Source organism: Venturia canescens, chromosome 1, assembly GCF_019457755.1.
Source record: "Venturia canescens isolate UGA chromosome 1, ASM1945775v1, whole genome shotgun sequence".
NCBI classification, from domain to species: domain Eukaryota; kingdom Metazoa; phylum Arthropoda; class Insecta; order Hymenoptera; family Ichneumonidae; genus Venturia; species Venturia canescens.
The window spans coordinates 26,900,404-26,927,834 of NC_057421.1; the positions used below are offsets into that span (position 1 = coordinate 26,900,404).

A 27,431-nucleotide genomic window follows, 5' to 3' on the forward strand; every position below is an offset into this window, starting at 1 on the left:
ATCACCTTGAATTAACGAACTGCGACTCACCGGAATTGCGCATTTGCTTTTTATTTTACAAAACAAAATGCCGCTCGAGTTTGCCCCGAACTCTGGCTTCCTAGCTACAAAATTCAGTATTGGAATAGACGAGAGCATACATTTGATACCATTAATTAATTGAGCTTCAATAAGAACTAAGCTTATCGATTTAGTATAAATTATAGAAAGATCTTGCGGTATTTCCATTGTTCCCGTTTTCCTTGAACGAATGACTATCAACAAAATTTCATGCGATGATACAATGAAATCGCTCTTCCGTTATGAAAAATCATGACCAGTAAAATCGTAACAGTATTTTAAGTGTTGCGGAAGTTGGTCATGTTCTTAAAAGAAAAATAATATATTTTCAGAATAAGAAAAGAGCGGAGGTGGGCTAACGATTTGCAGGAACAATGGATAATGCTAAATGACAAACAAAAAAATGTCAAAAAAGATCTTGATCAGATCAGCGCTCATTAACAAATTGATTGAACCACCGCTTAAACACGATTTCGTAAATGTTGCAATTGAAAAAATGATAATAATGATTTGCGAAATTCCTCTCCCAGCGCGGGGTTTCTCGACGCAATGAATCAATTATTTATAACATACAAAACGATTGCTACGACGCACCACATTAAAATGTGTTGAAATCAACGATAACATACATTGATTTTTTTTACGTCACAGTTGAATTAATATGTTGCGATTATAGATTAAATATAATACAAACATGATTTTTGTTAGCTAAATGACGAGATCTGCTAACTAAACTACTGGATGACGTTAAAATATTTTGAAATGCAATGGCATATACTTTTTTTTTTAATTTTAAAAAAAAGTTCAGTGGACGAAGAGTACGGAGAAACTGGTTGACGTTTTTTTTGGGTTTTTCCTTAAAAACGCGTAGATAAAATTTAAAACAAGAAATATTAAGCAAATGGAAAAATTACGAAATGGAAAAATATAAAAAAAAAGATAATTCGTTGCATTCAAAACGAGAAAACTTTGACATCTATTGGCACTTTGGTTCCAGTGGCCCGAATGACCTGGAAAGAGAGCAAGGGGTGTACAAATCACCAATTACTTTGTACTATTCTTGCCAATATTTAACGTAATTGTTTGGTTTATTTGCACATTCGGTCCACAGAATGTGTTTCCTTGCGATCGAGAACTTGATGATTCTTCATGAACTCCGCCAGCCTCGTCCGAGCCACTGTCCTCTTGCGTTGAATGCGAAGCACAGTTTTCTCGAATTAATACGTTGTTTATAACGTTCTCTTGCTGTTCAACACCAAATCGTGCGAACGGACGACTTGGCACTTCTACTGTCATTTGCCTAGAACATTTTTCATTTTTTATTGGTTTTCCATTGGTTTCGGTAGATGAGGACTTTTTTCGTGTAACGGACCCATATTTGAATCATTCATCAAGGAAAAAAAACAAAAGTCAAAATAAAAAAGTTTTGGAGTGTTGATATTTACGAACTTTTTTATTTCGACTTGGAAATAAATTCATATTTTTTAACCGTTGCTAGAATTTTTAAGAACTTTTATTTTTTCTATTTTATAAATAATTTGGGACGTTGCTTCTTTAATTCAATGGAATTAATGATAAAAATTGAGATTTCTCAATTGCAATTGTGAAATGGTATAATTACCCGGGTGTCCACGAGCTCGGATTCGTTTCTTCCTCCTCTTCCAGATCCATTTGAGAATTGTTTGAAGATGAGTGAATGGGCATTGCTACACCGTCGGAAACATTGTCGTTGAAATCAAATTCGTAGGGTGGTTTGTTTACCCAAAGTGCAGTTCCGAATGGCGTTGCACTAACCAAATGATTTTTGTCAACGTTCGGTCCTATTACGGACGAATATATCGGTGGTCGTTCCTCATCAACGGGGTATGTTTTATGCCTCAAACGGAACGATGCTGAAAAAGAAATGAATTACGTTTTCATCGCTGTCTTTATTAAAATTTTACCTCGTAAGACTTTTTTTAGTGCTTCTGGATCTGGAGCGAACCTTCGTCCTGTGGAGGTGCAGTCGGTCTCACGCTCCAAGAAATCATCTTATTGCAAATCCTATCACGGTTTGCTATGCAAACGTCTGGAAATAAAATTTATTTTATTCAGTTATAAAAACTCCATAGAAATTCTACTCCAAAAATTTCAATTAACGTATAAATATTACTCACGTTTTCTCAATACAAAAGCTATCACGAGTGTGAAAAAAATCGCTGCTAAAACAGCTATGGCAACCCAATACCTAGGCCAGTCGAGGCCTCGCGTGGATTCTACAAGATAAAACCGATGATTAGTACCAGATATAATTATTGAAATTTTCCTAAATGCGAATAATCGAAAAATCACTCGAAAATATGTTTTCGGGAATGAAAAATGATTTAGGCCTAGGAGTGGAGCTGTTGATTTTGCAAAAATGATGTAATCTTACCAGTCTCATTCTCTTTAGAGGTCGTTGTCTTCAAGCACACGGGATCCCACACTCCGGTGAATTTTAATTCTGCTGCATACCTGTAATGAGATTTTTTATGAAAACAAAACTCGGTACTCGACAAAATGTTGGATTCTCGATGAAAGTAACTCACCCTGGTAGACAAGGTCCGCATTGAGATGGATCTTGAGCTGGTCTCGGACCTCTGGCTCGATTGTAACGACTGCACTGAGTGTGATTCACGCACGTGTTCGATACATTATAACAATATTTGTTGGATGGGCAATCGTCATCACCCTTGCATGGAATTTCCCCCTGCACGACGCTCTAAAACCAATTAATTGGTAATTGTTGTACTTTACATTTTGAAAAATATGAAAAACTCATAAAAATAGAAAATTTGCTTACCACAGTGGTGAGGACAAAAAACGCGACAACCATCGCCTGCAACAAATTTACGAATGCTACATTAATTAACGTCTGTCGCTGTTACAAGCATCGATTTCCATTATTTTCAATTAGTCAAACGTTGTTGCATTCAAATTGATACAATAATGGAAATTTATTAAAAAAAAAACACACACATAATATTGTTAATTCAAAGTGCCCACGAAAAAATTTACTTCAGTCGATTTCATGCCAAGAGTTTTGTTAAGGAAAGTAATTGCTTATCAAAGTGGTAAAAACTGTAGGTTACTGCGGAAGATCAAAGCTTTCGAAATGTTTCCAGTTACAACAGCTTTGCAAATTCAGCTTTGAAAAACTACGACGCTAAAGTTTGCAGCGATGGAGTCAAACGAAATTAACGAAAATAGCATTTGTAATTCACCCATTTTTTCACCCATTTTTATTTCACGAATCGTTAGTGTAGACTGAAAATCTACAAGTTGCAAATTAGGCAGGTAACAGAATTGGAGAATTACTGGAATTGTGGGACAGTTTTTTCAGATCATTTCGTTGGACTCCAGCAAACTTAAGTGTGATGATAAAAAACTACAGAAAAATCTTACAGAACTAACATCAATCTAATAAAATCTGCTCGGTTCTGAACTACTAAAATATTTATAATTTCATAGTATCACGAAAAAAGTACGATTCGTTCACGAGGAATGATGAATCTTACTTAAATCTCAGTAGATTTACGAATAATGATAATTTTTTCTCCAAAGCAATTCTTCCCATCCGTACACGTGATCGGGGACTTTCGATCGAAATTGTTTTATTTCTGAGAAATGGTGAAGCCTGTTCATGACGTGGAGAAAATATTGATGAAGAGATTCAAAAAGAGGATTCGCGATTATTCCGTTTTATTACTTCGAGTCGGTCGATGATCGTTGCGTGGGGGACGAATTTTTAGTAATTGTATTATTCGATCTCGAGGATAGAGCTTTCAATGCGGACTTGGTGGCGGAAATCACAGGCGCATTCTTTCTCGCGATACGTGGCCTCACCGGAGTGGCGGCTTTCTTCACATATCGAAGAGGGGAAGCTGGTACGGTGACCAGTACCGCGATGAACCCGTTCTCCGGACGACTAGACGCCGAACCCTCGCGTATCCCTCCCCTTTCGTAAGTAAATCGTTCTTGAGGAACTAAAATATATACCTATATCGAGATACATTTGATTCTTTGCGGTACTCATAAAGGCTCAATTGACCTCGACGCTTTCTTTAGAAATCGACAACCGAACACGCCGAAATCTTTCCTCTTTTTTGTCCTAATATACCGTTAATTAATTCAAGATGGACGATCGAGTTGTTCCGTGAAAATAGACTTCTACCGTCGATGAAAGAAAAATTATGCGTGATCCTGGAAAAAAATAATTACGAAATCAACAGAGACAGAACTATTTTGAAACGCTAATCGTTTTCTTTGCGTTTACGTGAGTTACGTAATTATATAGAGAATAATAGATCGATCGTAATGATTAAAATTCGATGGTGAATCGAGCAGAAAATTTTTTATTTTTACACGTGACCTTATAAATAATTGAGAATTTAACTCCTTCGTGAAAATAATTTCAGTTATTTCTGTAGCCTGAGCAACGTTTTTTTTCGTGTAACGTCACGTATAATTGACTTCCATACGAGGACAAAATAGATTAGATTAGATGGCAAAACCGACAGTTTGCAACGATTGAATTAAACCGCGAGGGCAACTACAATTATCTTGCAGCGATAAAAATAAGACCCTGAAGTGTCCAATCTCGACGTCAGATCTCGCTCGAAAGATTCTCTCGCCTCCGGAGCCTCTAACCCTCGGTCGCACGCGACCTCGCGACACCGAACTTCTTCGGAAATGTCGGTGCATGTAATTCAACGAGAGTCAGAAAAATTATTAACAGCATTGGTGTGAATATTTTGAAAAACTTTGAAAATGAAAGAGATGAAAATGGAAATAAATAAATCGAGCATCGATGACCAGCAGCGATCGAATTTCTTAATGAGCTAACACCAAACATTGTAATTCCAATTTCTAAGGAACGTAAATGCTGTTGTCGTCGCCCACAGTTGCAGACATCCGTTTCTCGCTGCATGCTATTTTCATGTGCGAAAATAAAACACAAGCAAATAATGAATCGCCCGATGCTCGCGCGAGAGTTCGTGAAACAAGAATTCTACGCCGCGAGATATTTATCTCCTTTCCGGATCAGTCACGACACTGACCTCAATTCTCGACGGAATGGACGGAGGAAGAAGACGCTCGGACACCTCGGCAAACTTCTGTACACGCGTTATCATTCGACTATAAACTCACTTTCATCGCTGACTCAATCTCGTATGCGTTTTAATTAAATTCATAAATTTTTGTCATTGGAAAACCCCCGAAATTGAATGATCTCGAGTTTACATAATTATTAAAAATTCTATGATTATTTTGAATTCCCCATTGATTTCAATTTTTCCACAATAAACTACGATCGTCGAGTTAAACACATTAAAATGATGTTCCAAATCCAATGAACTTATCAATTCGTCCCCTACGTCGGATAAAGCGAGCGAATAATATGAGAATAATCACAAAACTCACGCTTCTTCGATAAACTCGATGACGAATAGTCGATAATGAATATTCCATGGGAAAAGGATTACGGCGAGGATAGCAGCCGCGAAGGGTCAAAGCAGCAGACTAAATAGACAGCAGGTCCAAAAATCGTGGCCGCGCGGTTAAACGCTCGCACACACTTGTTGAGATGTTGACAAGTTTTTAAACGATATATGAATCCCCACTCTGTTAGTATCAGAAGTCGCGCGTGCCACCCATCATATTACGCTTCCACGAATTTCGCGCTACACGTCGCCTTTCGACGTCTTCTTACGTTCTGTCGCATATAAACACGAACACCCGAAACTCGGAGCCGCAAAATTCATTGGAATTGAAACTACACATTTACAAGAAGAATATGGTAACCTGTGTTCGCTTGCCGAAGAAATTATTGATAAACAAAGCTTAGGTAGGAAGTCATTATTCGAAATGATTTTTCATACTTTTCTTAGGACTTGTTAGTTTTATATTTGAGAGAAAAAAATCAGATAAATTTTCACGGTGCCAATGAATCCTTAGTGAAAAACATTCATCGCGAAAATAATATTTCAAAAATAACTCTGAGCTGACGTGTAATGAAGAAAATGGAAAACGGAAGTAAAGATTTTTTTGGAATGATAAAATCCGACAGTAGGTGGCTGAGCAATTTGTAGTCTGACAAAATTTTCATCGTCTTCGTGCCAAAACGACGCTCGATATCTTTCTACCAAGGTACTGTCGGTTCGCAGGAATTGGGAAAAATTCATTCAGAACGTGAATGAAATCGAGAAAGTACTTTTTTGAGGAGTGTTTCCTTGCCAATTAGAAATTTCAATTATTTGTAGAAATTATATTTTGTGACTCCAATCAAATTCAAATTTATAAAAAGTTGTTTAACATCCGAGTAAATTTTTTCTCAAGTTTTTTCGTCACTGGTTTGAAGAATTCCGAAAAAAAAGATTCTAATGATTTGTGAGGAAACCTCTTGGAAACCGTGACTCGAATAATCTCTTATTTTGACTACCGAATATGAAGACCATCCTTTTTTATTTATGACCCTCGAAAGCTCCTATTTGTTTAGATCAGTTTCGATTTGACATGTCAATTGGAGGAATTAATAATGAACAGTTATCGATAACCTTATTTGAATGCTTAATGCAATGTTATCTCGCGATGAACGTCGTCGAGAGGGTTGAAGAATCAAAATGGCGGCTAGGAGGGAATGACGATATAGAGACGCGTGACGCATACAGAATCCCGCGTATTCACCTGTTACGTCACAAAGAGACTTCAATGACCTCGATAAAAGTTGATAGCAACAATAAAACTATTACACTTGTCGGACAATTTTTGTAATTATATCTCTAAAAAGCCCATTTTTGTAGTGTCGAGTGAACTTAACATTGTGCGTTATAAAATATGTTTTGGCAAAAATCTGATGACTGGAGAGATCGATTTGAAAGAAAACAGAAATGGCGTCCGCGGAAAAGGGTAATGGCGGATTCAAATTATTGCGTCAGACACTTTGTGTCTTCGAATTGCCTCACAATACCAGCGCCAGATGAAAACAACAACAAAGCTCAATTGTTTTTACGAATAATAGAATCAATTATGGATTAGTAAATTGATCGCGAGTATTCAAGAAGATTCCGGACAAGACACTAAACGCTGATGAAAAATTAAAAAATATAACTTTTCATCAAAATCGAATCGCCTTGGATCGTTTCTCTTAAAAAAAGTATTGACAAAATGAAATAATTTTCATTTTTTTTAGAATAATCATCAAAATGATAAACGCATAAAAATACTCTTGAAAATACAGCAAAGGATCAAGCTGACCGATCGATTCCGCAACGTTGTGAAACGTTTTCCGACCTTGGAATTACCGCCATGACACTTTCTTAAGGATCCACGGCAAAACAGTTGATAAATTTTTCGAAATTTGGATTGATTAATGGATTTTTATTTCAAGTAATCAGTATTGCAATGCTTTACGAAATCGAACAAAATGGGTACTTTCAAGAAGTTTTTACTACACGGTGACGAAAAGATTTTTCGGAGCCTATGGAGAATTTTCGCACGATTTTCGCGTTGTACGTTCAATTCAATCGAGAAAATAATTTTAGTGAAAGCCTAACGCATTCTGAAGGAAAATTCAATGCGCACACACGGAGAATTTGAACAAAGGAAAATTTGTGATTGAAATGTCACCAAAAATAAGAGAAACATGATCTGAATGAAAAACATCGCGCGAAGCGAATACGAAAATGCGAAACATAGAATATAACTCCAGAAGTTTTTTCTGTATTCGTTTTTCAAAATCTAAGAATCATACAAAATAGAAAGAACTTGTGATCTGCAGCAGTAACCGATCGATAAATTTGCCCAAATTCTAAACGTCGAACCAAAATAATAAATGAACAAAGAAACCCATGTCAAAAATTCATACATCGATATAAGAAATGCGTATTCTGTCATTTATATAAATGAATACCTTCATGTAGGAGTAGCCGAAAAAAATTGTTTGCCTAACGTATAGAGATAGAGACAAGGATGACTCATGACGGTAAGGCCTTCCGATGATCCAGAAATTGATACACGACTCTGTGTACACATGTATTTTATACATGTATTAACTGGAGAAATTTGGAAGGAGAAATAACAATGTTATAATTGAATGTTTACTTACCGTGCGAAATGTGAATTCGCTAAAGTCCATCATCGCGTACAGGTTTCGGATATAATCGGAGACACTGGTACCACACGCGATTTTTAATAATAACGTTTTTTTTAAACCGTTCTATCATTTGCCGTTGCTCGAGTGAGCACCAGATCCTCTTATCAGAATCTCTGCGACTTGTTTCGAACGCCAAATACACCTGCCAACTGTAGAGTGAAAACAAAACTGCTCGAGAAGCTCTCTTCGTTGTGGCGAGCACAAGCGTGCACTGAACGTGTTCAGACACGTCGGGGCCCCACGAGTGGCGAGAGGATTTCTCGAGAGTGGGGGTGGCCCTCTACACAGGCTTGGCACTTGTTCCCTCGCGCCCCGAACCACCACTCTCTGCCGGCGAAAAAGGTCCAGAATATCGCGTCCAGGTAAGCGATGCTTTTCATAAAACTTTTCACGACCAATGTGACTATTTCGACGTTCCATTTCCCTCGAAAATTTTACTACGAAAAATATTACTGAAAATTTTATTTTCACGATTCGACAATTCGCAATGTCGTGGACCGAGCACTCTTACGATCTTCTGAGACGGCCCTGTAGAACATTCGAGAATGAGTCACCTACGCGCGCTCGCGCTCGTAGCCGGTTGCGGTCGTTCAACGTGAGAATGAGATGAAAACAAAAGTAGACGGAGAATCTGAGAATGCAAGGGAGGAGTGGGAGTGCTCTCTCCATGTGACTGCGGTTGTCAAATTTTTGCATGAGTCTAGCTCGCGCTCGAAGCTATCTATATGTTTTCTCCTCCAAAATATTTGCAATTGTCGATCAGTATTTTTTATCGGGCCTACTCCAGGGCGTCCAGGGAAGCTGCGAATGTATTCTGGTACCGCGAATTTGCATGACGAAATGCATCAGGTGCATTTCGTTATACGATATTGACGATATGATTGTGAAAACAAAGCTAAATCTACTTGATAGTCTGCAAAAAAAAACAGGGCATGAAATTTGCCGTTGTACACGAAGTCGAATGAACTTTTTCAAGTACAAGAGTAATAAAAAAGACTTTTTTAGTATCTAGGCATTTACGATAAGCTTCTTAATACTTCGCGAGTCAAAGGATTGTTCAAATTTAAGCGGAGAGATGGCGTTACTTGATGCCCACGAAACACCACGGCTATTCGCTATTCACAATATCACTAATAACCTAAAAAGGTTGATAACGAGACGTAAACATACATTTTATTAATAATTGGCGCACTATTTCATTTAATCTACGAAAAGACAGTGGATTGGCAGCTTTGAATAGGTTAGGTCTCCCTGAGGCAGTTATTTTCGATCTCGGCAGTGTCTACGTGAGTTACGTCAGTCCTCGGCATTTGTTTTGGAATTGTGAGTAACCGGCATGAGTATTCCCACCAATTTATCGCATTTTTATGTTATAACAAAAATAACCGATCTGTACTAGAAGTGGAATGGGCGCTGACATCCTGTCAATGGGACAGAGAGAATGAAAAAGCAGAGAGAAAGTCTCACCAAAAAGCAGAAAAAGTCTCACCAAAAAATTCACCTACAGCGAGAATTAACCACAAATATGAGAGCTGGACGCTTCGAAAACGATCACCTGTTTAGGCAGGACCGGCAGGACTGTGCGGAATCAAATCGCGTGGGCAAATAGACATGCGCAGATCGTAAAAAAAAGGATAAGCACTCACTAATATAAAGCGTCCCTCCAGTCTCAGGTTGTTCGATAGCCCCATGGCCGTATTATTTCGGTTCAATGGAAGAAATGGATGAGATCTTACTAAAGCACTGCTATCAAACTACGAATTCACAAACCTTGACTCCTGCGTCCATTTAATAGTTCAAGAGACTCTGAAACCGATTAAGGTAATTCTATCGCTTCAGTCTAGTCATACCACTGCTGATAGTTAAGACTTGGAGTAATTAATATTATTGACATAATGTTCGTATTGAATTATAAAAATAAAAAAAAGTTAGTCCAACGATTCACGTAGTATCCCCAGGTTTACGTTTGGCAACACCGGTTCTCTCCGTCTTTTTCTACTCGACCACTCGTGAGTGTTTAACCTCTTTTCTGCTGATCTGTCAAATTGAGGTTAGGACTACACTCAGCTGATGCCTTACTGTCATGTCTCTTTATCATAGCGAGTCGTAGGAAATCCAATGCCGGAAGTTCAAATTAAACTTAATATTCCGTAAAAAATAGGCCGATAAAGGCAACTTTTTTTGGGAGTATTAGATTACTACAAGTGTTAAGTATATGAATTGCAGTTTTTTTTCCGGAATTTTATGGATTTCTAGGCAAATATACCCTTTTGTAGCAACCGGAAGTTAGGTTTTTGTATGCTGTTTTGAAATTCCTTCACGAAAACTACCAATTTTAATAATTAATTTCTCTGAAATTAGGTCGATAACCGACCCTGAAATTTGACACAGCCCTTTATTAAAGGTTTAAGTACAGCATAATTTTTTTTTTAATCTTATTCACTAAGCCTGGCGATAGGATTACCTTAAGTTATTAAATTTGCATTTTAGAATAATTTTCAATTTGTCCTCAGAATCTGATACAATAATTAAATCGCAAATTTTGTGTGGCAGTTTATAACGATATAAAATTTTGAATCTTTTCGTAGCTTTAATGAAGCAAAATTGTAGTACTGTTTATTGTGCATACAACCGAGCCGAATGGACGCTTCTTCTCGAAAATACCGCCATTCCGGTCATGGGTTTGGGAAGGTACTTTAGCTACCTCGTCTATTTTTCGGCAGCAGTCAGAGCAAAAAGTGATAACAAAATCCGCGATATTACAGTTTTCAAAGTGTTTCCGCAGGGCGTTGTTGTAAGCTGTTTTATGTTTAATGCATAAGTCCTTACAGCTCTGTCAGGCAATATCTTAATTAATATCAAATCCTTAAGGTGATCTGTCACTTGCGTGGTGCTTGCGTGAGTGCGAGAGAGATAGCTGCAAAATGGTTACACGTTTTACTCGGACATCCTTGATTTATTGAGAAAAATAAAAGTTACACTTTGTTCTCTAATAAAATGAGAATAGCGTGTAACTCATATTTTCTTTCAAATGTCAACCTACTCGGAATAAAACGTGCAGCAGGATTTTTACCTACTGAACAACTGATAGATCACGTTAAACAAATAGATTCCCAATAAATATAGCGTTCATGGCTTGGGTTAGATGGTAACGTCGTAGCCTGCCCCTTTTTTACTTAAGTGATCTACGATTTCTGCAGTCGGTAGAAAAAATAGATGCTCGCTTGATGATTCGAGACCTTTTTTTCGGAGGTCGTCGGCAACATCTAATTTAAAGTAGAAAACTTTCTTTTTCTATAATGAGAAAACGTTTTTTTTATATTAAATCGTTTGTTATTCTCAAACACACTTTATGGCAAAAAATTTCGTTAATGAGTGATACCGATAATAAGTAATGATGGGAACGAAGATTTTGGGAACTCATCAACGGTATTTACTTTATCGGCTTGCGGTGAGTCAAACACAAATGTGTGAAATAACTTCCAACCTTCGCCAATTTGCGACACTAGAGTCGATTCTCATTGGTCACGAAAAACGTAAATTTGCATGTAGAAAATAACGAAAATAATCACGTTACAAAGTATTTTGGTATCTGGATGAAATCAATAAATTAATTAAATGAAATGACTATAGATGTGACTGTGAAATAATGCACAAGCGTGAGAAAATTGATTCCCTTAGTGAGGAGATAAATGAGTTTATGTATTAGAGTTCAATAACAATTATGAATTATTGAGACCATATTATCGCTCCAATCGCTATATCCAGAGAGTAGAATAATTAAAAAAGCGTTTGAGCTTTTTTCTTTGCAATTCATATGATTATTTAATTTTCTCCATGAAAATATTACATTTTAAAAAAAGCGAAAACGTTGTAAAATTTCGTTTTATAACTTTAGGAGAGTATAAGTAAAAATTTCGGTATATCACGTCTGAACAACGTTACATGGAAAATTGGTATGAATTCCAACTTTGCCAGCTGATTGATTATTTAAATGTCAATTCAGAAGTTATTTTTATTTTTTTAATTTTTTCAGAATAATTTTTACTGAAAATAAATCTTGAAAAGAAAAATCTAGGCGTCCAAATAACTATATGAGCTTAGGGATTGTGGAATAAAGAGATAAAATAAGAAATATGGTGTATATCTTCATTTCTATTAATTTTGTACAGATATTATACAGTTTGTTTTTACAGATTCCGATGAAGCATTCGCAATTTCGTGTTGATAATAATGGTATTACTATTATTATATCGATGCGCTGTTTTTGTTCTAGTTCAAGTTAGAGGTAAAAGAAAAGAAAGTTTTTTCTCGTGTTATTCCGGATGTATTCCGGAAGGTTTTACTGGCGTCTCACGCTTTATCGACTGGTTATCGTCGTTCCGGTGCCTGGTGTCATCGATTGCGACGAAATCTCTTCTTTGAATGGAAACAATGAAAGTGAAAATAAAAATAAAAATTTTGAAATAGAGATCCGGAAACGAGCGATCGACCTTACGAAAAAGCAAAATTAACGAACGGAATTTCGTTAACAGATAAAATTCAGAATGAAACTTCCGAAAGAAGTTGAAATAGATTTATTATTCTAAATCGCATCGAAGTTTGGTATTGGCGACTGAGACGTATTTCTTTCATTATTTATTCTCATTTAGTGCCGTTCAAAAATCGTCTGATAAACGAAAAGCCTTTATTATTTGCAGTCTGTCGAATTACTTTACGGAACAATCGAAATAAAGTGATGCTCATATTCTACATAAGTACATAAAGTTTGTTCGAAGAACGAAAACTCGTGTAGCGATGAGAGGGGTCCATTTAGCAGGAAAAAGCGAATTGATTCACATCATTTTTTTTCTTCGTATTTGTTTTGCCTACTTAATATATATACACGTTTGAGTATCGGTATAAATGGATTGATAAAAAATGTTCGTCAAACGAGAGGCAGTTTGTTTTATTTTTCGTGAATTGGCTAATATCGTAACAGCGACCAGTGTAAATGAGGCCGGTAAAATAAAAAAAAATTGCAAAAATAAGAATGAGTCTTGGTCTCGGATAATAAAACAAAAAAGCGATTTGTTCAACGACAATCAATAGAACGCTCAAGTCTCGTCGCTTCTCGATTACTAAAAATAAAAATATAATGTAATAAATACATTTCACGTATCCCCTATCCGTATCTCGATGTATAAATTAAAATCACATTCTCGCATTTACAAAAGATCTCCTGCTTCGTACTCTTCTCTTCTCTTCTCTTTTCGTTCTAGGATTCCCGAGAAACTATAATGATAGAGGAATAGCCGATTATTTAAATTAAAACTAATACTATTCTTAAAAACGCAGGCCTTTTTTCGCTTTTTGCAATATAGATTATTTACATTATACATATTAACATATACATCGACGTTCATTTTGTAAAATGAAAACGTGCGCGATTCCATCGTGTTCCGATTCCATGAAGTTTAGATCGTTAAAGGGGCAACGTAATTTATTTTTTTTTTCCCCCATTTTTATTCAATACGCAATAGTCGGTATTATTGATTTTTTTCGACATATAGACTCGGGAGTTCGTTTTAAAAATGTAAATAAAAGTATGATCAATGTTCAGCATTCAAATGGGCAAAAAGTAAAAATTTGACGATACTGAAGAGGAAAAAAGTTTTCATTGCGTTTCAAAAATGCAGCCTTTGTTTGCGGCTGTTTTGTAGCGGCGCCGTACGAGAGGCTCACCCTAAAAATGCTCAAACAATGATAAATGAACTTTGAAAATTTGTAAAAAAAAAAAAAAAAGATTTATCGATTGTAAAAGATTGACCGAAATTGGACGACGAAATCGCTTGTGAGACAAGCAAAAAACGAGCCTCGATTGAAAAATAATTTAGTGATACAATAATTAAAATGGTTTCCATCATAAATTTGCAGTCTTCTGGCACATTCGTTTCCAACGTATGAAAGAAAATCTCGTCTGTACGGAATTTCATTTTCTATTTTCGTCTATCTATTGAAACAGCAATTTTTTGCCTGCAAATTCTAATGAAAAACAAATACCACGTGTGCAACTTAAGCTCATAAATCTTACGTGTCTAAGTCTTACAAGAAAGGACTGAGCGATAATTTATTACCGTCTGTACAATATTGCGTCATTAGTTGTCGACACAAAAAACAATAAACACACTTGGAAATTGCACGCGATTGACGCGAGTCTGAAATCTCCCATTTTGGACCCAATGGTCAGTTTTTCTTCGTTATTTTTCTTTCCTATATAGCTTGATGCGCCTCTTATTTAATTGTTATGTTTTTTTTTGTTTCTTAAAAATATATCAATATTACATTCTCGTATAGCGATATATTTCAGACGTTTAGCGACACATGACTCGAGAGCAGCGGGTACTTGCGAAAAGTACATGTATGTATCACGAGTAAACGAAAGTATGATGAAATGATAATCAACGTCGACACTGAGAAAAATTTGTGACCGTCACATTCGTCCGAATTTCATAAGTTTGCGAGGTTTATTCCAAGAGCTTTTCCAAAGTCTTTCGATGAATTACCACGCAAATGTCTTAAATTGTCACGATCATTTGGCTTCGTTGAACTTTTCGAAGTCACAAATATATGTATATTGCCGATAGAATCGACCCAATCACAAACTATATCGCTCTTAAGTACCAAAGTGTGCCGAGCACAATATTTTTCAAGCTTTCAGGCGCTACCCATATAATTTAAAGGAGAGAAAAGTTTGTTTTTTCCTCTCTTCCCTCTCTCCCTCTCTCTTTCTCGTTTTTCTTGCTTTCTTGCTGGTTCCGCGTCGAAAATGGGATAACCGCCAAGTTTCCCGTGAATCGAGCGAAATGAGATTGCCGAGGAGATAATTTTTTTTTACGAGTTGACGAACTGGCCGGAGCTCACAGAGTCTCTCTCTCTCTCCGTCTTCACATACTCTACTTCTCTCGAAAAGCTGAGCTTCCTTCGCTCTCTTTTCGTCCACGTATTTTCTTTTTGAAACGACAAGACGTGTCTGTCTGCCAGGCGTTGATCACTCCACTTTTCTCTTATCGTTATGCTTATTCTTGTTTTTTCTCTCTCTCTCTCTTTTTTTTTATACACAGGACGTATGGTACACTGATTAACTCTATATTATGTGTTCGAATATCGAGCGTCGAGGTCCCATCAGGTGGCTCGACGTTGTTCCATCATCGGTTCTCACTATGACGTGTCTCGTTGACGATTGCAGCTGTTAAATAAGAAAAAAATAATGCTTTATTGAGATGAATTATTTTTCGATTTGATTTATGATGGGGAATGTGCAATTTTCATGGTATCCAGAAGCTACGATCAGTACAAGCATTGCATTATTCAATTTGAAAAATAATTCCGAAAAAATAAAACAACGATACAAATCTTGTGCGTAATCTTTTAAATTTAAAGACAATCTGGAATTCAATGGATTAGGGAGTCCAGTTATGCATTGCTCTGTTCGTATTTTCATAACGAAGCGAACGTAGCTTAAAGTCGTATTTTTGGTGAAAATCCAACGATAGAATATCATGAAGCAAATAATCACTAGTTTTGAGGAAAGTAGTTTTTTTTTCGAAGAAAAAAAATCGCGTCGTCGGTTTTCTACACCGTTGTAGGAGTTTGGGCCAGACATGGAGATAGCAAAATATTCAGTTGTTCGTTAATTGTGTGTCGAGTCAATAAAAATGCATCATTCAATGGGTTATGAGAATAGAAAAAATGAATAAAAAATAGATAGTGCAATCTCACCTCGTTTGAGAGCGTCATCGTTGAACGCCAATCGACGCGAGCCACCCGGCAACGATTCTACGTATTATTGTAGAGTTGATGGTGACTCTGATGATGCGCCTGGAGATGAGACTGGGCGACGCCGGGATGGGAGTGCTGTAGGGAGTGCTGGTGCTGATACTGATGAGGATGTTGGTGCGTATGTTGGTGCTGTAAATTAGGATGTTGCCTGGCGCTGTATCTAACGCTACCAGCGAGGGAGGATCCGCGTCCATGAGTACCAGCGACGCTTTGGGTATCGGATAGTTCGTCTTCCTCAGCTCCGAGGCTACGAAACCGCACGAAGCCATCTTCAGCGACGAGCATAGTAGAGCCTGAGACGGGTGCTTGTTCGTGGAGTCCTTGGGAGGGAGTATGTCTGCCCCGGGTTTCAGAACTTCTCAGCGTTTGGACCCCGTTACCATGGCGATTTAAGGAGCCACGACCCTCGTGGGGAAAATGTCCCATAGTGCCGGATTTGCGTATTGAGTGCCTCTCGAAGGTGCTAGTAACATTGAGATGCTCAGGGAGTGTGTTGAGTGGAAAACTGTCGTCGTATACCTGCTTTCCTGTTCTCATTGTGTAATTCTGAATGGCCTGATTGGTGCTACAAATCGCTGGATACAAAACGTCGTCCATGTTTTCGGTGGACGTGGAGCTACCGCAGGGAAAAAGGGCGAAGCCCCCGTGGGCCGAGTGTTGCTGGACGTGTTTCTCTCGGAGGGGATACTGGGAAAGACTAGCGACCCAGGCGATTAATCCGCACAAGGAGAGCTCGATGAGCCTGACGGAGAACTCCCAGCCCCACCAGAGCCATGGATAAGGTTGTACGCGCTCTTGGACACCGAAGACTCCGTACAATTGAACGAAACCCATCAAGATGAAGAGCAACGCTGTCGCTATCGTTGTTGTAATCGCTGTTCCGAGTGCTACCACCGTTGGATCACCCGCTACGTGGCTGCCCACGGATTTGTTGCTCGTAAGATTGATCTGAGATTTGACAACTCGATACACGTACATGTAACAGAGTCCGAGGGTGACGCAAATCACGATGTAGATGCACTGGCACACGAGGGGCAATATTTTTGCATCGTCTTCGTAATCGATCACGTGTGTTGAAACGTGAAGTGAAACGCACAGAACTATGTGGACCATGGAGAACAATCCAAGCGAAGCTGGCGTCAGGAACTTGTTGTTTAGAGACGGGGCTTCGGAACATTTAGCCAGGAAAAGGACCAACGTCGCGAATGCCGTTGAGAGCAGCGGTGCTGGTAGGTACATGAGAACCCGTGACAGCGGGTCCGGCAACGACTGTCCGAGATTATAAGCGTCGTAAAACAGATGAAAACATCTGAGTGTACATACCGTTGTGAGCAACAGATGTACCGTAAGAAAGTACGATTGCGTCAGTAGATTAGTCGCTTCGTTGAAACGAACGATCTTGTAGATCGAATAAAGCGCCATCAGGGTGAACATAATGGCAGCGACGTAAACGTGAAGAGACCACGCTATGCGCCACGTAGATTCAAGGGGATGTGTATCAATGTGGGGAACTATTCGATTACCTTCGGAAGGCCTTTTCGAGGGTGCCGGGGGTTGTGGCTGCGGATATGGCAATCTCTCAGCATCAACGATCTCTATGTGTTCCGTTTTCGTCTCATCCTCGCCCGTCGCCTTCTGCTTGCCACCATCGTCTTGTCTCCTTGTATTTGGTAAGTTGAATATCGTTGCGTGCGTTACCGGCCTCGTCGCGATTGTCGTCGATCCGGTGGTCGTCGTTGTCGTCGTTGTTCTCTCGGTAGTCGATGCCGAAGGCACGTTTGACAATGGTGACTTCGTCGCAATTGGTTTCAACAGAATTTCCGGTATGTCCTGCTTCCGACCGTTGCTCCCAGAGAGTATTCGTGAGATGCTCGGATAGTGAAGCGTCGGAACGAAATCACTGCTGTTGTTTCGTCTCTCGAACTCCGTTGGCTCAACTATTTTTTGCTCTTTGCTCGGAGTATTCAAAGCTTTATTCCGATTTACAGGCTTTTCGAAACTTTGAGACGAATTCTCCACCAGGTCCGGTGGCCTTATGGGTATCCTCTCGTGGGCAGGTGTCAAACTCGGTGGTGGTATCGGCCGTCTCGAACCGGTATGAGATTCCGAGTTTGTACCTCGCAGCGTTGGCTTGTCCGCGAACGGGTTGAGATATTCCGGCGGCAAGGGAGGTGTGAACGGCGCCCGGGAAGGCGGCGCATAAGACGGCAAGTCACGGAACGCCGGTGACACCGTTACCCGAGGAATAGCATTTCTTATCGCAGGTACCGAAGTCATCGTCGTTGTCAGGGGTGATGGAACGGTCGACAACGTCGTGCTCGCTGACACTTGGGCTTCGTAAGCAGGAACGCTTCGTTTCGTCGTGGCCGAACTGTGAGCAACTTTGTTGAATATCGCTGCGATATTTTTTTCCAATGCCGTATGATCTAAATTGAATACAGGACTGTTCGGACCTCCGTCGCTCGTTCCTCCTGTTAGCACGGTCAGGCACATTATTATCGCGAAGATCGAACGCAATTGCCTTATTTCCAGCATCTTGATCCACATAGTTAACTGCTGCTTCTTTCCTGTCCTTTTTATTCTCTTTCGTTGCTTCGGTTTCTTATTCCCTTACGTATATGAAAGCTTGACTTCGGTCTTTGTAGCGTTTGGTCCTACCGGGCTCTTTGAGCTTTAACAGCTTCTCACGTCTTTCATTCCAGCTTCGTTCATTGCTAACGACGTAGCAAGAACGTGGAACTTAAGGACACTTTTCGAGCACACCACCCACTTCTGTCCCAGCAGTCTCCTCCCTTACTCTTCGAAAATTTGATATTTTCTCGCACGCACCCACCAGCGAAATTGCCCACTTACCAACTTGGTCGAAATAACTCGCGTTACGTAGAGAACTTTGTCTCCACGTATCAGAGCTCGATTCGTTAATTAATTCTTCACGAGTTTTCAGTCCTTTGATCAAAAAGTTTCAAGAAATTTCTCTATCTAAAGGTACTACGACTGTACAATTTACACTACTTTTTTAATCCTCTTTGTTATCCGATAATGAAAGTAACCTCCTGATTTCTAGTTCTTTCGCTAGATTATTTTTCAAACTAGAATTATTAATTTGGAGAAAATCAGTTGATGATTATAGCAGCTTGTTGATCCACCATATCGTTCGTTGAATATTCAATTGGGTGTTCTCCTTCTTGACACTCGTGATTTCCACTTGGATTTGTAGAATGTTATTTTTACGTGCCGCTCTTTGTTTAGTGTTATTTTTTTGCTTAGCGCAGCGAAGAGGCAAAAAGCAGTCGGAACGGGGAAACGTTGTCAAAGTTATTGGACGATAAGTTGTTCGGCGGTAAAATGAGAGTCTCCTCGGTATTTTAAGGCTCGAGTTCTGGCTTACGTGTGGTTGATTCTCGCTCTTTTCCTCTTTTACCTTCCACTCGAATGTTTTACGTTCTGGAATGGAACTGTAAACTTTGCTGGCTTGAAGGAAACCCAAGGAAAAGTTACAACGAGCGGTCACTCGGGTCTTCAAGTACTTCTTCTTCTTTTCCTTCGATGCCCTCTCCGTCTGTCTCCTCTCGTGCTCTTCCTCTACTTTTCTTTCTCTCGGTTCGATAACGCAGAATCGTGGCTGCCTTATCCGCCTCAACGTCCAAACGTCCTCTAGTGAATTGACGATACAACCGGAAGTCCACGCCTCGGATACTCAATTATGGTCCTCGTACGATTCCTTCCCTCGAAATTTTCAACACCAAAACACTCTACTCCATCCAATGTAAGTTGCTCAATGAAAACTGCACCGTTTACCTGTAAACAATAAATTGGAAAATTAAATGTCTATTTTTAAACTCAAACGTATTAATCTCTACGAGCATCAATTAGGGGAATTAAGAGAATGATTCGGAGACGTTGGCAATCAAAGTTTCTGGGGAATAATCAAAAAAATTACTAATTTAACGATTCCAGAATATACAATGATTAATACGAAATTCCAAAACTCAAAGAACCTTCGATATTTCATGGAAGCAGATGTGGCTTTTTTCAAATTGAACAACTTTGTTTCATCCACTAATTTATTTATTTTGTTATTTTTTTTTTTTTTTTTTTTTTTCGTTTCAACGCAAACCGGAAACGACGAATTCGCGATTGAGGTTTGCGATAACGAATGGAAGACCGTGAAGAATAGCATAATAGCAGCGTAAAGGCTAGCGCTGAGTTACGCACGTGAATACACGAAAAATTTGCGTAAATTAGCATGCAAATCGCGGGTGGAAAGGAAGATAAAAAAGGCGAGTCTCGGTGATCAGACTTCTTGAATACTTGATGAAATCTAGAATGGTCCGCGAAAGAGCGCTTGCCCTTTCACCGCGTGTTATTCAGGTCGATATGAACACCTCGTGCTCGCTCTTTGTGATTTAATTTAGCGCTACGGTTAAGTTCACATCCTCATGGTAGAAATGAAAGTTTCAGTCGATTCGATGGATATTCTTCTATAACGAGATTATCCTTCATTTTCATCGGTAAAAAAATTACCGCTCTTTCTAATTACAAAATGTATAATAATCACTGCATGGTGATTCGAAATATTGTTTGAATATTATTTTATGATGAAATCGAGATCGATTCAATTGGTGGGTCAAGTGAATTTTCGTATAAATCAGAAAAAATAATATCGTAACTGGATTCAAAGCTAATGAAATTAATGATTCGTATAATCTCCTGATATTTTCGTATCGGTGTGTTTGATCCGAAATATTTGCGTGGACATTTCAAGTAGCTCTGCCACTTGTATGAATGAATTGGTAAGTTTTTCAAGTTCACTCGTCATAAATCGATGATACGGTCGGTTGGAGTTTTCAGAATGGCACGTTTGAGGTTTACGATGAATCCACGAGCAGAGCAAAGGTTGAAAATATATGTGCTTACCGGATGAAGTTTTTTGCCTCGGCTCAAAAGGTGTAGCCTCCGTTCCATCGCTCTCTACCGATTTCTCTCGGAGCGTTTAGCAGACGCGAATGGTCAAACGAGAAGTGATGAATTTTCCGGAAATCCTCCAGAGTGATGGAGGAAATGTGGTCGTTGAAAAAAAAACCTTTCCAATCTTGAGTGGCAATGATTAGCTGACAATCATTCTTTCTCTTCCGATGTTCCAATTGATTTTTATCTGCACAGAAAAAAAATACAAATATTATTACAAATTACGGCTCATCCGTGGAAAAAATGGGGAGGTTAGTCGAAGCGGTTTAAGGGGTTTACCCGAATTGGACGGTTAAAAAAAATACTATTTTCACAAATTTTTTTAACTGGTATAAATTTAAAAAAATATGGATTTAAAAAGTGGTAGGCCTAAAAAATACACTCTTAAAATACACAAAATTTTTTTTTTTCAATATTTATTTTACTCGGTTTTTGTACAGAAAAATGAGGGAGAAGACAAGTCGAAAAACAAGATGGGTGTGCGCTGGTGATAAAATCTCTGGAATGGATTATCAGAGAAAAAAAATAAAAATGGTTTCAGATTCAATAGGTGAATGGCTATACCGCATATCTTACGATTTTTTCGAAAATGACAAAATGACGGTCATTTTTCCAAAAAAATACGAAAAAACACGTTTTTTTCCGTCGTTTTTTGAAAAAATAAAAAATAAATAAATAGTTCCGCTCAAAATTTCCAAGTTCCTATGATATGCGCTACAGCTATAGTCACAAAGAACATGTGATAAAATTTTGGTAAGGATCGGTTAAATAGTTTCGGAGATTTTATCAACGAGCTGTTCAAAAACGTGATTTTGAGAAAAACGCGTTTGAACAAAGGCAGGTAGGCGGTACCGCGCTCAGACAGCCGAGTAAACGTCGCTCAAAAGCGCTCAAAAGTGCACTTAGACTGCTCAGATCTTTATAAAATTTAAGTATTGATACTTTTAAATGTGTATACTTTTTAGAAAAATGCAATAAAAAAGAGTGGATTTTTTGAAAATTCTAATTAGGGTAGACCTCTTAAAATTCATTCGCACTCGATTTTGACGCGAATCTCAAGGTTCTCAATCGAATAGAGAACCTAGGAATCGAAAAGGATCGTTTTTCCTTTTCAAACGTGCAGCTTTTCAGTATTCAAATGATCTGAAAAGGCATCTGTTATAATCGAGACACTCTTCGGCGAATATGAGACGAAGTGAACGAACGCGTACAGATATTCATTTCGAGACGGAGATTTTTGCGCGGTGATACAAGGAGGAGCGGGTGGGGGGCTAGCGGGAAAAGCGGAAGAGATACGAATGTATCCAAGCTGCGAAGACGCGATCGGGCGGGTGGTCTCGGGATAGAAGATGTTTGTTTTTCGTTATAATCGCTCTCCATGGATCATTCCGGAATCGACTGGAGTGCTTTTCTTACTCGAGTGTCGGTGACTCTTGTCGGAGGTCTTTCATCGGCCCGGGGATGGGGCGGTCGGATGTTGGGGACGGAAAAAAGAAGCGAAAGACCTTGATGTTGCTTTTTCTCTGGTCGGTTCTCAGCGTACCGTAAGTACGTTTTGCTCCGAACGAAAAAAAACACACACATACACACACACACACACACACAAAAAATACACAACCCGGGCATTAATATAACGACAGAAAAAGCAATTCTTTCCTTTGTTATTCTCCTAAAAAGAAAAAGTGGAGGAATGTTGCGAAACGTAAAGCAGCAGAGGTCCATAGAGGAAAAAAGTCAAGTACGGAATAAGCACGAGTGGATAGCGTAAAGAGAGAAAGAGAGAGAGAGAAATGAGAAAAATAGCACGAATGATCGTAGCGCATTTCATTAGCGCGAAGAGCTTTTCCCTCGAGATCGCAAAGTTTTATATAAGCTCGCGAGGTTTCATAAGAGCTGAAACGGAGCTAACGTAATCATGATTCGAATTCCACATATAAACTGATCTTCCATCTCTCTTCCTTTCCCCCACACTCGGCTCTTTCGTTCGCGGGGAATGAGGATTGTACACATCTCGTAACCAACAACACTCGAGGGAGTAGGAGACTGAAATTTGAGCAAACACGGGTCAAGCGATCATCGACCAGCAAGTATACTTCAGTATTTGATCCATGCATTCTTCCTCCGCACAAAATGTATGGACACAGATCAGATGGAGAGAGCGAGGAGTCTCATTTTCCTCGTCCCTCACACGCTCCTGTTTAACACGCCGATGTGGTGAATACACACACCACACGTTTAATCAATTGCCGGGACCGTTCGAGGCGGAAGCTCTCGCAGAGCAAGGGAGCGAAAGATGAAGAGAGGAGAGTGAGAGGGGGAGTGGAAGTAATGCAGGTCAACAAGAACTCAGAGAATCGAATCGTTATCAAAGGTCAATGTGTGTTGTCGAGTTGTTTCGACCCAGAACTCGTACAAATCGTTGAGATAGCTCACCTGAGCACTGCACTCAACCCTGTAATCATCCTGAAATACAAAATTAAGATATAAAAGGTGGAATTGAAAATGCGAGTGGAAAACAAGAGCTTCGCTAACCCCTTTGATCAACTTTCTCATTCGAACGACTCGCTGTCTCATTCTACGACAGACGCAAGCAGGGCGCTCGGAGAACTGATCGCGCGATATTCTCGAGAAAATTCTGTCAGTGCAAGAGGAATTGGAGAAGTCAACGTGGCCAAGAGAGATCAAGCTTTTTCCACTATTCGATCTCTCTGATCGGTTTCAACCTCCGCACACAAGAGTTTTATCGTTTCCGTCGCGTTCAGCAAAAGCTTCGAGCGGACGTGTATGTACGTATATCTACATCCAACTGCTCCACTGTATCATCTCAATTCCAAACAAACGAAAGAAAAGAGCCGCGGAGCTCGCCATCCGGTTTGATGTATCTATTTTAAACACGAATGAAAAGATATTGCATCGAATCAATTGCTTTCCTCGCCCCTCTCATTACAATCCAAAACATTTTTCGCGTTCTGAGCGTTAACGATCCTTCCCGATCGAGTTACGTTATTCGTAATTATGAGAATTCATTTTATGGAACTACGCAGATGAGGGACAGAAGGTTTGGAAAAAAAATTCCGAGGGGAAACTTCTTTGCTCGAAATAAAGATTTTTTTCTGGGTTATATTAAGGTAACTCCGGTACTGCATGCTAGTCAAATGAGTGCTAAATTTTCAAAACGATTTTAGACCAAGTTTAACGTACCGATTAAATGTATTGTTAGTGGATTTGTGTTACACAGCATATCTTATTGAGATGTAAAAATATTAAAAACGCTAGTTTTCCAAAACAATCAACTGATAAATGTAAATTTCCACGCTGACACATTTTCACTGGTATTTTTCAAAGAATTATCTGCGTTTTTTCATCGATTTTATTGCAACGAGTCTCATTTTGTTCGTCAACCGGTCCTCTACGAATCCACCATGTAGTTGTTTTTTTAACTCGATCGTTTCACTGTTGCAGATAATTGTTAATTAAGTGAAAAAACTTTTTCATTGATAATTTCTGAAGGAATGATTTCAAAGGAAAATCTACGTGGTGAATTCGTAAAGGATCAGTTGAGGAACAAAATGAGACTTGGTGCAATAAAATCGGTTAATGATTTTTTGAAAAATACCTGTGAAAATGTGTCATCGTGGAAATTTGCATCTATCAGTTGATAGTTTTGCAAAACTATCATTTTTAATATTTTTTCACGTTAATAAGATATGCTTGAATACATATCTACCAACAATAAGTTTAATCGGTACGTTGAAACTTGGTCTAAAAGCGTTTTGAAAATTTAGCACTCATTTGACCAGCATGCAGTACAGGATTCGAGTTACCTTCATTTCTCAATAGCAGCCCAAGAAATGCGGGACTGTATTTTTATATTTATTCCGAGGATTTCCCAGATGAGAAGTCTTCCATTCTACTATATTATTCACCGAGCTTATTTTTCTTATTCTTCTCGCTATAATTTTCGATAAATCGTGGCGTACTCCGCGTGAATAATGAATGTTTACGAACTTCGTCTTGGAGTGACGAATCTCAGAGGGAACAGCAAACCAAGTTTTACGAGGCGAACAGGGCGGGGGGTTCGAACATTAAAAATCCAGCAGAATCCCAAGACTCTTCGTCGATCCTAAATGTAAAAGTATGTATTAAGTTTATTAGTCAGGCTATACGTAACGGTGCTTCAGTCTTTTTTGGTATTTAATAAAATAGCAATAAATCTACAATAATGGTCGGAGAGCTGGTATAAAAAGAAGCCTCACTCATGCATCATCTTTTCAATGTATCGATTCGACTATTTTCGTGGGAAACTGAAAAATTTATTGTTACTTCAAAAAAATAGATTTAAAGTGGCTGAAATAAAGTTGCTCGTGAAGCGATACATTTCGACAATTTTGCTTTAACCGTTAGGGCATAAAACGATATTATAACATGTTTTACAATTTGCCTAAGTTGTAATATGTGGGAATCCAAATATAATATCTCGATGTCATGCTTTTTTTTTCGAAAGTGTGCGGCTGTGAGTATTTTCTGGGATTCGTATATGGGTTTCTCATATCGCGGTTTTTCCACGACCGCAGTTATCGGATTTGTATGTATATAGGAAGCTCCGCACCGCAGATAATATATCCTAGTTATCTTAACTTAAATATATGTTTTCATACATGTATGTACAAAATATAAGTGTAGCACACGCGCGCGGTATCAAAATAAAATATGACCCAATTGGGATGGAGATTGAAAATAACGAAACAAGTGCAATTTAAAAGAGTTTCATATTTCGAAATGAATTTTATTGGATTTTCAAACAGTGTGTCAGTCGCAATGAATTATTCATCTTTTTCACCGTTCTATTCATCCGTTTTTATACTGCTTGACCAAATATTAAAAAAAAAAAGAAAAACCATCGCAGAAGTTTTTTGTCGTCCACAATACAATACTCGGTTCTAAAAAAATACGTGAGTGAAAAGAATAGAGAGAAACTGAGGTTCTTCGCGTCTTTAGTTAAAACGTTGGAATAATAGTTCACAGATGTCCGTTATATTCTCCTTTGTGGAAATAATGACGTTGCCTAATGGGGAGTAAAATAGGAGAGTAAAGAAGAGGAAAAGGAAGAGAGTTAAAGGGAAGTACATGGTATGGCTACTTGAGAAGAGTTTTGTCCGAGTTAACTTTAACTTTAAACGAAGTTTTCATTAACGTTGTTAGATAAATTTTATTAGAGAGTAAGAAAGGGGCGGAAAGGAAAGAAAATAGGGGAAGAGAGAGAGAGAGAGATGCAATAGTTCTTGATGAAAGACCACGAGTCGCTGCTGGGTGAAAGCGAAAGGAGGATAAATCTTCACAGCCTCAGAGAAAACTTGTTAAAATGCGAGTTTAACTACGCAATATTTTTTCGGCGTAATAATGTACGAAATACACGTGTTTTTAATGAAACGATATCTGTCCCGCATTGTTAATGCACGAGTGAGAATGCGATGGTATAAATCACGAAATATATTTGCATCATGAAAATATTTAATTATTCATCATACATACGTCATATCGCTTAGCATCATTATTTCGCACTCCTAATGGATTCGTAAATATATCATTCCATATATTTATTGCCTCTCCATTAATGCAGATGGAAATACTGCAATTTATTATTAATCTTCATCATTTGGCAACAGAAAAATTCACTTCGCTTCGGTACTGTACAATATCAACTGGAAACGAATGTGCCTGAAGCGGCAAGTAAGTAAATGAGAATTTGCAAGGATTAAAATAAAAACTGTTCGAAAGTGTATTACTTTGGAGCGGCGGAATAAAATTTTTTCTGTGAAGTTATATGCAGAAACCTTAACTTTCTGGGATAACGAAAAAATTTATTTAGAATATCCATCGAGATCGTTTCCACTGATGCGAATTTTTAGATTACAGGAAAAACGGTAAGACTTCTTTCTTGTTCTCTCACTTTTACCAAACGGAGAAAATTCCTTCTTGTCTTATTGTTGGATGGAAATGCTGGTGGTTTTGACAGACGTTTGATCCTTTGGTCGTGTTGCCCGGGGACGAATTCAGCCAACAGACTGTTCTCAGAATGATGTATAAAAAGAGAAGCAGAGCGAGCGAGGTACAGGAGAGAGCGGCGAGAAGGAGGAAGGTAAAATAGGGGATGAAAAAGAAAAAGAGTTTATATACGGAGACAGTACAATGTGGGGTGGATGGTAAAAAAGTCCTAGATTTCTCAGAGAAAGAGACAGCAAGAAAAAAGCGAGAAGCGCTCTCTCTCTCTCTCTCTCTCTCTCTCTTCTGGTTCTTCTTCGAGGCTGCGAGAGAGTTAACGCAAAAAATCCTTACGCTTCGCGTTCTGGCAAAGATAGAGAAAGCAATATTTCGCGTTCTTTTTATTCGCTCTCCCCCTTGCTCTCTT

The 27,431-nt window shown here is 38.6% G+C and overlaps 2 protein-coding genes across 7 annotated transcripts in view; both read right to left on the reverse strand.

The window, feature by feature from the left end:
- Positions 1 to 35: 35 nt before the first annotated feature.
- On the reverse strand, positions 36 to 8,456 carry LOC122408647 (uncharacterized). 3 transcript variants are annotated; one of them, XM_043415561.1, is made up of 9 exons: positions 8,186 to 8,456; positions 7,991 to 8,100; positions 2,882 to 2,917; positions 2,628 to 2,800; positions 2,474 to 2,553; positions 2,217 to 2,315; positions 2,045 to 2,128; positions 1,682 to 1,952; positions 36 to 1,360 (listed from the first exon to the last, which is right to left on the reverse strand). In XM_043415561.1, the coding sequence occupies exons 2-9, from the start codon at positions 7,994 to 7,996 to the stop codon at positions 1,105 to 1,107; spliced, it is 1,005 nt and encodes a 334-aa protein (XP_043271496.1). In that variant the 5' UTR covers positions 7,997 to 8,100; positions 8,186 to 8,456; the 3' UTR covers positions 36 to 1,104. The 3 variants fall into 3 exon arrangements, with proteins under 3 accessions (XP_043271496.1, XP_043271488.1, XP_043271480.1); XM_043415553.1 differs by lacking the exon at positions 7,991 to 8,100; XM_043415545.1 differs by lacking the exons at positions 7,991 to 8,100; positions 8,186 to 8,456 and adding an exon at positions 5,503 to 5,940.
- Positions 8,457 to 12,368: 3,912 nt separating this feature from the next.
- The window catches only part of LOC122411342 (uncharacterized), a 181,254-nt gene continuing 166,191 nt past the window's right edge, over positions 12,369 to 27,431 (reverse strand). For all 4 annotated transcript variants that reach the window (XM_043420101.1, XM_043420097.1, XM_043420089.1 and 1 more), the window contains 3 exons: positions 20,972 to 21,209; positions 15,995 to 19,852; positions 12,369 to 15,461 (listed from right to left, as the gene is read on the reverse strand). In XM_043420101.1, coding sequence (XP_043276036.1) covers positions 16,052 to 18,601 — 2,550 coding nt within the window. In that variant the 5' untranslated portion in view covers positions 18,602 to 19,852; positions 20,972 to 21,209 and the 3' untranslated portion in view covers positions 12,369 to 15,461; positions 15,995 to 16,051. The remainder of the gene's footprint in view (positions 15,462 to 15,994; positions 19,853 to 20,971; positions 21,210 to 27,431) is intronic.